The following is a 10,352-nucleotide window of genomic DNA, read 5'->3' as shown; positions in this document are numbered from 1 at the left end:
CAAGGGAGGGGGTTGGCCGCTGCTTCCCGCAGCCCACATTGGTCTAGATTGGCGAACCGTGCCCAGTGGGAGCTGCGATCGACTGAACCTACAGAGGTAAACAAACCAGCCCAATCCACCAGGGGGCTGAGCATGGTGGGCCGCGTGCCAAAGGTTGCCAATCCCTGGTCTAAAACTTTAACAGGTGTTCATTTTACCCTTTTTTAAAAGCTAAAATTCTCTTTAGAAAAAAATAAGCAATATATAATTTTTAAAAAATCAAAGAGTCATTTTATAGGATTATTTCGGATTATTTGGCTATATTTATGAATGCATCACCAAATGGAAGACTAGTAACTCTGAAAATAGATGCAGTATTAAGGTATAGAATAACTCATTAACTTTCTCTCTCACTCACACACACTTTATCTTGTTATCATTACTATTTAATCTACATCAGTTTTTGTATTCATGTAGCACACTCAATTACTAAAACTTCATCTACAGCATGGTGCAGTAAAAGTTTGCCATCTAGTGGCCATCCAGCACACACTTTGATCTTTAATGATCTTGTTTAAAAGTTTTTGGTTGTCAATTACTTCAAAACTCAGAAGTACATCTTGATATTTTTCACTACATAAGAACTTTTGTGAAAATATTTTCAAATATGAAGTATTTTTCCATAAAAAATTATTCAGGATGAAACAAAAACATCTTTTTTCTACCAAAACACATTGCTAACTAGCTCTGTGTTCTTGTGTTCTGTGCTGACAGACCGTGGGTATTTAGTTTTGCACTAAATGCAAAGTTATGCATATTAGAAACATAATCCCAACTACACACATAAAATGATGAGGTTTAAATTACTTGTTACCACTCAAGAAAGACATCTTGGAGTCATTGTGGATAGTTCTCTGAAAACATCCACTCAATATGCAGCAGCAGTCAAAAAAAAGCTAACAGAATGTTGGGAATCATTAGGAAAGGGATAGATAATAAGACAGAAAATATCATATTGCTGTTATATAAATCCATTGTACGCCCACATCTTGAATACTGTGTGCAGATCTGGCCCCCCTGTCTGAAAAAAAGATATATTAGAATTGGAAAAGGTTCAGAAAAGGGCACCAAAAATGATTAGGGGTATGAAACAGCTTCTATATGAGGAGAGATTAATAAGACTGGGATTTTTCAGCTTGGAAAAAAGACGACTAAAGGGGGATATGATAGATGTCTGCAGAATCATGACTGATGTGGAGAAAGTAAATAAGGAAGTGTTATTTACTGTTTCTTATAACACAAGAACTAGGGGGTCACCAAATGAAGTTAATAGGCAGCAAGTTTAAAACAAATATAATGAAGTATTTTTTCATACAACTTACAGTCAGTCTGTGGAACTCTTTGCCAGAGGATGTTGTAAAGGCCAAGATTATAACATGGTTTAAAAAAGAACTAGATAAGTTCATGGAGGATAGCTCCATCATTGGCTATTAGCCACAATGGGCAGGGATGGTATCCTGAGCCTCTGTTTTCCAGAAGCTGGGAATGGGAGACAGGGAATGGATCTCTTGATGATTACCTGTTCTGTTCATTCCCTCTGGGGCACCTGGCATTGGCCACTGTCGGAAGACAGGATACTGGGCTAGATGAACCTTTGGTCTGACCCAGTATGGCCGTGCTTATGTTCTTATGTCACTACTCCTGCGGTAATTCAGAGCTGTCATTTACAGTGACAATGGCAACCAAGAGTTAAAACATGCCAAAATAGGATTTGCTTACATACTGAGGCATGGAAAAAAGTGTCACACTCCCAGCCCTTGTTGTTCAATGGATCCTATAGGATCTTTCCCTGCTTCCAAGGCCTAGTCTCCTTCCTCTCTGCTATGACCCTATTTCCCAATTTCCCTCTGTTGATAACAATTCTGCTTTTTCTGCTAAGCCGTCTCCTAGAACTGAGAGGGAGAAAAAAAGAACTCTTTTTTGGGACGTATTTGTCCATACCTAGTATTTACCACACTTTCCCACAGCTGAATGTCACTGTTATGTGAAGATAGTTTGTTAGGCATCCATCATTTATTTTTTAAGTTGGACAACATGGATTTCTCTGTCTAATCAAACATTCCCTTCCTCCCTCAAGGTATTGTAACCTATATATAACTACAAAGAACAATTCAGAAAGTACTCTATGTGTCTCCTAAGGGAATTATTAAATCTTCTTGTATTTTTTCCCTTTGAGCCCTGACCTTTCCATTTTTAAAAGAATCTTTTGCCGTTGCATGAATATAAAAATTATTTTCAGCCTCTAATGTAGTTTAAATTTTCAGCCTCTAATGTAGTTTAAAAACATTAAATGTTATTAGTTCTCAGTTTTAAAATAGAGCAATAGTTACTTAGATTGTAAGTTCTTCAGTTTATGAACTGTTATGTATTGTTACATATTTTTACAGTGCCTAGAAAAATGAGGTCCTTGCTTCTAGGTGCTATCATAAAACAAATAAATAATAATAATAATAATGACAGCTGTGCTCCTTTTCTCAAAAGCTTTGTAAAATTCCTAGTATCTTGAAACTCAAGAGAGGAGTCAATTCAAATATTACACACACGTTATCAAATTCTGAAGTGAAGGTAGCCCTTCCAATTAAATGAGAAACGAGCCCTACTGTCACTAATTTTTAATCTGTATTAGTTGCAATTCACAATATGGCTAATTACATCAGTGGCCCAGCATGATAATATGCATTAAAGTACTATTTGAAATAAAGAGCATCATAAATAGGTTTTGCTTGTTGTTAGAAAGCTGAAGGAATATTCTTCAAGTCAGTTTCTTAAAAATATTACTTTGTAAAATTAACTATTGCTTCACTTGCCCTGGAAGAGGGGGAAAATGGGACACAATTTTTACTACCACAAAGAATATTTAAATGTTTCAAATACTGAAAAAATGTTGTTAGAAAAAAATCATATTGCCACAACTTCTCTTGGCTGGAGCAGCGGCAGTGTGAGCCCTAGGGCAGTGATTCACAACCTTTCCAGACTACTGTACCTCTTTCAGGAGTCTGATTTTAGCCCCAGGCAGCAGGGCTTAAGCTTTGGCTTGAGCTCCAGGTGGCACAGCTTGGGCTTGGGCTTCAACATCTATCTTAGCTTCATGGGGCCCCTGTTTGCACCCCCTAATGCCAGCCCTGCAGTTGCATCCCCTCTAAATCCATCCCATGATCCTCCTGGGGGTTGCCACCACCCCATGTTGAGAAACACTGATATAGTATATAGAACAGTACAAACAAGTTATTGTCTGTATGAAATTTTAGTTTGTACTGACTTCACTAGTGCTTTTTATGTATCCTGTTTTAAAACTAGGCAAATATCTAGGTGAGTTGATGTACCCCCGGGAAGACCTCTGCATATCCCCAGGAGTACACATACCCTGACTGAGAACCACTGGCCTAGGGTGACCCCATTACCCCACAGAATTAGATCATTCAACAGCATGAAATACTGTTTAGCTCATCCAAGCTGTCTCTCCATTTGTCAATACTTCTGATACCTTAACTACTTTTCTAGTATGTGATAACAGAAAACATTCCACTCCTAGACAAGCCATATTCACCTTATCTTCTGTTCATTCAGAGTTTAAACCAGTTCCACAGATCCTTGTTTTGTTTTTCCCCAGCTTCCACATTTCCAGTGCATTTTTTAAACCCTCAACTCTCTGAGCAGTATTGTATGATGACACTTTGGCCAGGTCTTGTTCTTGGCATTCTCTTTCTCAGTGTGCTGAGTGTTGATTATGGGCCTTTGGATGCTCCAGCTTGCTTCATTCAGGGGTTTTTTTTAAACCACATTTCTTTCTCTATATAAATACTTTCATTTCATTACACCACCCTTAGCAAGAGCATGTGCAGGGATCGTGCCTTGGAGTAGCATAGTGCATCCCAGGGCTCCCTGGAATGCTGAGGGTATACGCCTACTGATATAACCCTTATAAGATTGTACTCTCTCCTGTGTATCCAACAGTTCCAGTGCATGGTATGGGGGTCGGGGGGGGAGGGGGGCTGGGAAATGCCACCTTTGGCATGTCTCATGCCCCTAGATTAGAAGAGAGCAAGTCCCTGTATTCAGGAGATCGTAAGAAATATGCCCAGACACTAAGGGTATGTCTACACTACGAAATTAGGTCGAATTTATAGAAGTCGGTTTTTTTAAAATCGGTTTTATATATTCGAGTGTGTGTGTCCCCACAGAAAATGCTCTAAGTGCATTAAGTGCATTAACTCGGCGGAGCGCTTCCACAGTACCGAGGCAAGCGTCGACTTCTGGAGCGTTGCACTGTGGGTAGCTATCCCACAGTTCCCGCAGTCTCCGCTGCCCATTGGAATTCTGGGTTGATATCCCAATGCCTGATGGGGCTAAAACATTGTCGCGGGTGGTTCTGGGTACATATCGTCAGGACCCCGTTCCCACCCTCCCTCCCCCCGTGAAAGCAAGGGCAGACAATCATTTCGCGCCTTTTTTGTCTGCTGCCAGCCAAAGATGTAAAGGATAGATGGAGTGGGTCAGAACAAGAAATAGACCAGATTTGTTTTGTACTCATTTTCCTCCTCCCCTGTCTAGATCACACTGCAGTCAGTCACAGAGAAGGCGCAGCGAGGTTAATCTAGCCATGTATCAATCAGAGGCCAGGCTAACCTCCTTGTTCCAATAACAACGATAACTTTGGTGCACCATTTCTTATTGGAACCCTCCGTGCAGTCCTGCCTGAAATACTCCTTGATGTACAGGCACACCCTTTGTTGATTTTAGCTCCCTGAAGCCAACCCTGTAAGCCGTGTCGTCAGTCGCCCCTCCCTCCGTCAGAGCAACGGCAGACAATCGTTCCGCGCCTTCTTTCTGTGCGGACGCCATACCAAGGCAAGCATGGAGGCCGCTGAGCTCATTTTGGCAATTAGGAGCACATCAACCACCACACGCATTATCCAGCAGTATATGCAGCACCAGAACATGGCAACGCGATACCGGGCGAGGAGGCGACGTCAGCGCGGTCCCGTGAGTGATCAGGACATGGACACAGATTTCTCTGAAAGCATGGGCCCTGCCAATGCATGCATCATGGTGCTAATGGGGCAGGTTCATGCTGTGGAACGCCGATTCTGGGCTCGGGAAACAAGCACAGACTGGTGGGACCGCATAGTGTTGCAGGTCTGGGACGATTCCCAGTGGCTGCGAAACTTTCGCATGCGTAAGGGCACTTTCATGGAACTTTGTGACTTGCTTTCCCCTGCCCTGAAGCGCATGAATACCAGGATGAGAGCAGCCCTCACAGTTGAGAAGCGAGTGGCGATAGCCCTGTGGAAGCTTGCAACGCCAGACAGCTACCGGTCAGTTGGGAATCAATTTGGAGTGGGCAAATCTACTGTGGGGGCTGCTGTGATGCAAGTAGCTCACGCAATCAAAGATCTGCTGATATCAAGGGTAGTGACCCTGGGAAATGTGCAGGTCATAGTGGATGGCTTTGCTGCAATGGGATTCCCTAACTGTGGTGGGGCTATAGACGGAACCCATATCCCTATCTTGGCACCGGAGCACCAAGCCGCCGAGTACATAAACCGCAAGGGGTACTTTTCGATAGTGCTGCAAGCTCTGGTGGATCACAAGGGACGTTTCACCAACATCAACGTGGGATGGCCGGGAAAGGTGCATGACGCTCGCATCTTCAGGAACTCTGGTCTGTTTCAAAAGCTGCAGGAAGGGACTTTCTTCCCAGACCAGAAAATAACTGTTGGGGATGTTGAAATGCCTATATGTATCCTTGGGGACCCAGCCTACCCCTTAATGCCATGGCTCATGAAGCCGTACACAGGCAGCCTGGACAGTGGTCAGGAGCTGTTCAACTACAGGCTGAGCAAGTGCAGAATGGTGGTAGAATGTGCATTTGGACGTTTAAAGGCGCGCTGGCGCAGTTTATTGACTCGCTTAGACCTCAGCGAAACCAATATTCCCACTGTTATTACTGCTTGCTGTGTGCTCCACAATATCTGTGAGAGTAAGGGGGAGACGTTTATGGCGGGGTGGGAGATTGAGGCAAATCGCCTGGCTGCTGGTTACGCGCAGCCAGACACCAGGGTGGTTAGAAGAGCTCAGGAGGGCGCGGTACGCATCAGAGAAGCTTTGAAAACCAGTTTCATGACTGGCCAGGCTACAGTGTGAAAGTTCTGTTTGTTTCTCCTTGATGAAACCCCCCGCCCCTTGGTTCACTCTACTTCCCTGTAAGCTAACCACCCTCCCCTCCTCCCTTTAATCACCGCTTGCAGAGGCAATAAAGTCATTGCTGCTTCACAGTCATGCATTCGTTATTCATTCATCACACAAATAGGGAGATGACTACCAAGGTATCCCAGGAGGGGTGGTGGAGGAGGGAAGGAAAATGCCACACAGCACTTTAAGCACAGCACTTTAAAAGTTTACAACTTTAAAATTTATTGAATGACAGCCTTCTTTTTTTTGGGCAATCCTCTGTTGTGGAGTGGCTGGTTGGCCGGAGGCCCCCCCACCGCGTTCTTGGGCGTCTGGGTGTGGAGGCTATGGAACTTGGGGAGGAGGGCAGTTGGTTACAGAGGGGCAGCAGTGGCAGTCTGTGCTCCAGCTGCCTTTGCTGCAGCTCAACCATACACTGGAGCATTCTTGTTTGGTCCTGCAGCAGCCTCAGCATTGAATCCTGCCTCCTCTCATCACGCTGCCGCCACATTTGAGCTTCAGCCCTGTCTTCAGCCCGCCACTTACTCTCTTCAGCCCGCCACTTACTCTCTTCAGCCCGCCACCTCTCCTCCCGGTTATTTTGTGCTTTCCTGCACTCTGACATTATTTGCCTCCACGCATTCGTCTGTGCTCTGTCAGTGTGGGAGGACAGCATCAGCTCGGAGAACATTTCATCTCGAGTGCGTTTTTTTTTCTTTCAAAGCTTCACTAGCCTCTGGGAAGGAGAAGATCCTGTGATCATTGAAACACATGCAGCTGGTGGAGAAAAAAAAAGGGACAGCGGTATTTAAAAAGACACATTTTATAAAACAGTCGCTACACTCTTTCAGGGTAAACCTTGCTGTTAACATTACATACATAGCACATGTGCTTTCGTTACAAGGTCGCATTTTGCCTCCTCCCACCGCGTGACTACCACCTCAACCTTCCCCCCTCCCTGTGGCTAACAGCGGGGAACATTTCTGTTCAGCCACAGGCAAACAGCCCAGCAGGAATGGGCTATACTGAGTGTCCCTGAAGAAAAGCACCCTATTTCAACCAGGTGACCATGAATTATATCTCACTCTCCTGAGGATAACACAGAGAGAGAAAGAACGGATTTTGGTTGAATGCCAGCAAACATACACTGCAATGCTTTGTTCTACAGTGATTCCCGAGTATGTGTTACTGGCCTGGAGTGATAAAGTGTCCTACCATGAAGGACGAAATAAGGCTGCCCTCCCCAGAAACCTTTTGCAAAGGCTTTAGGACTACATCTAGGAGAACCGCAAATGCCAGGGCAAAGTAATCCTTTCACATGCTTGCTTTTAAACCATGTATAGCATTTTAAAAGGTACACTCACCAGAGGTCCCTTCTCCGCCTGCTGGGTCCAGGAGGCAGCCTTGGGTGGGTTCGGGGGGTACTGGCTCCAGGTCTAGGGTGAGAAACAGTTCCTGGCTGTCGGGAAAACCGGTTTCTCCGCTTGCTTGCTGTGAGCTATCTACAACCTCCTCCTCATCATCATCTTCTTCGTCCCCAAAACCTGCTTCCGTATTGCCTCCATCTCCATTGAAGGAGTCAAACAACACGGCTGGGGTAGTGGTGGCTGAACCCCCTAAAATGGCATGCAGCTCATCATAGAAGCGGCATGTTTGGGGCTCTGACCCAGAGCGGCTGTTCGCCTCTCTGGTTTTCTGGTAGGCTTGCCTCAGCTCCTTCAGTTTCACGCGGCACTGCTTCGGGTCCCTGTTATGGCCTCTGTCCTTCATGCCCTGGGAGATTTTCACAAAGGTTTTGGCATTTCGAAAACTGGAACGGAGTTCTGATAGCACGGATTCCTCTCCCCAAACAGCGATCAGATCCCGTACCTCCCGTTCGGTCCATGCTGGAGCTCTTTTGCGATTCTGGGACTCCATCATGGTCACCTGTGCTGATGAGCTCTGCATGGTCACCTGCAGCTTGCCACGCTGGCCAAACAGGAAATGAGATTCAAAAGTTCGCGGTTCTTTTCCTGTCTACCTGGCCAGTGCATCTGAGTTGAGAGTGCTGTCCAGAGCGGTCAGAATGGAGCACTCTGGGATAGCTCCCGGAGGCCAATACCATCGAATTGTGTCCACAGTACCCCAAATTCGAGCTGGGAACGTCGATTTAAGCGCTAATCCACTTGTCAGGGGTGGAGTAAGGAAATCGATTTTAAGAGCCCTTTAAGTCGAAATAAAGGGCTTCACTGTGTGGACGGGTGCAGGTTTAAATCGATTTAACGTTGCTAAATTCGACCTAAAGTCCTAGTGTAGACCAGGGCTAAGCAGGTGATATAGGAGGAGCTATGGGTGGAGAAGGCTCCTGGTACCATCTCCCCTCCCTTGCACACTTGTTCAGCAAAGAGGCATACCCTCATCCTAAATGTATGGATTTCACTAGATTTTTTTAATTTCTTAAAGTTTATTTTCTTAAACTTTAATAACCTTCCCTTTTGGGTAGCTACCCCTATTAACAGGACACTTTCTGATACTTAGGAATCAACATAAAAAGCGGTGCTATGGGTGTCAGCCCTTAAAAAAGAATAGTGAACAGAAAATGTGTCTCTCCTTATGCTCAAGAGTGCAAATATGTTGTAGGTCAAAAATTACACTCCTCCACCCAACCAAAACAACCTAGTTTTGTTGATCTTCAGGACACACTTTAATCTACCTTCCCAGGCTTTTCTGGGGAAATTGCTTTATTGGGGTATTGGGAAACTGGAAAACAGGAAGGATGACGTTCTGTATAAGAGATGGGGATGTTTATTGTGCATCTCAATGGGGAAGAACTATGTTTGGGGGAGTGCTGGAACATTTATTGCTTTTAAACCACTGGCACATTTGTATTTATTACCAAGGGCTTGGGAGAGGTGCTGGGACAATTTGAAAGGGAGAACTAAAAATAAAATTAGGGGGCATGAGAGTGCATACAGGATATATGAGCAATGACTATATAGGTTAAAGATGGATGATGAATGACAAGTAGCAAAACAGGAGCCTTGAATAAAACCAGTGGGTGAAATCAATGAGAGTTTTGCCATTGAATTGAGTGAGGCCAGAATTTCACCCAATATGTCTGCAGTTTATAAGTGAAGTTACTCGAGTCCCTCTGAAAAGGTCTGCAACAGTCCACAGCAGCAGATGACAAAAGGCTGTTCTGCACATCCTACCATTGTCTGCTTAAAAAGACCTATTCTCCTGCCAGATATAGGAATGGGAAGGTGTTCACAAACAGCTATGTGCTTCAAGGGTAACTAAATTAGGTGAAAACTCAGAAGATTGGCAGGTAACTCAGTTTTTTCTCATTAGAGGAAATTCCCCTCATTTTAACAGCCAAATGTTCCTCCTTTTTGAATATCCAGAAGAGATGAACCAGTCCACAAATTGACAAAGAAGGTATGCTGCGAGCTGCATAATCTGAATCTCTGATCTAGACAATTAAATTTGCCATAAGTGTCTATCTTCCAAGGTCGGTGTGCAGACTCAACGGGGGTTAACTGATTATATGATGAATCTGCCACTCAGCTATTTTCATTTAAAAGAAATAACCACATAATTATGCTACTTGGGAGAAGCCTCTTCGGTTTGCTTTATTGCCACAGGCTTGTGAGAGGAAAGCCGGTGCAAAGCATTTGTTTTGTTCTTGAGCAGGATGATAAATTCTGTAATACTGGTTATGGAATGTGATGAATTTGTAAAAGAGTGAGGAATGTACTGGGGACAATAAGAACCTTGAAACATTAAAACAAACTAGAGAATATTTGAGCTGTGATATGTCCAATAGCAATATATGTACAAAAGACTGAAGAAAAGAAACTTTGTATTGGAGTCATTAAAATGGTAAAAATCTATTCCTAACACAAATTAACTTGAAAGACAATATTCTCTGTAGGGACCCAGGCTTAATCTAGTTTATTTGAAGAAAAGGCAAGTTATCAGAAAATGTAAGTTGATACAGAAGAATATTAAGTCCGATGCTTTACAAAAGTAATCCCCTTCATTATTAAACTTCAAAGCTAATATAAAATGAAAAGGCAACCACAGTGAAGATGAATTCTATAATAAAAATGAAACTGGTTTTGCTAGGAATTTCTCTTCCCCTGATAACATACTGGCCAAAG

General features: G+C 43.8%; 1 protein-coding gene across 1 annotated transcript; it reads right to left on the bottom strand.

Moving 5' to 3' along the window:
* Window positions 1-6,928: 6,928 nt before the first annotated feature.
* On the bottom strand, window positions 6,929-8,441 carry LOC140895257 (myb/SANT-like DNA-binding domain-containing protein 7). The gene is made up of 2 exons (XM_073305123.1): window positions 7,575-8,441; window positions 6,929-6,987 (listed from the first exon to the last, which is right to left on the bottom strand). Exons 1-2 carry the CDS (start codon window positions 8,155-8,157, stop codon window positions 6,929-6,931), a joined length of 642 nt encoding a protein of 213 aa, XP_073161224.1. The 5' UTR covers window positions 8,158-8,441.
* Between the last annotated feature and the right edge of the window lie 1,911 nt (window positions 8,442-10,352).

This window comes from Lepidochelys kempii, chromosome 1 (assembly GCF_965140265.1).
Source record: "Lepidochelys kempii isolate rLepKem1 chromosome 1, rLepKem1.hap2, whole genome shotgun sequence".
Classification (NCBI taxonomy): Eukaryota; Metazoa; Chordata; order Testudines; family Cheloniidae; genus Lepidochelys; species Lepidochelys kempii.
This window is presented reverse-complemented; position numbering and strand designations above follow the sequence as displayed.

What these genes read in the sequence shown, in the direction of transcription:
- LOC140895257 (XM_073305123.1), bottom strand. Translation starts at nt 8,157, where the DNA reads ATGCAGAGCTCATCAGCACAGGTGACCATGATGGAGTCCCAGAATCGC. An exon ending in AGGCGGAGAAGGGACCTCTG is followed by an intron (nt 6,988 to 7,574) that starts GTGAGTGTACCT and finishes TTTCTCCACCAG; the next exon opens with CTGCATGTGTTTCAATGATC.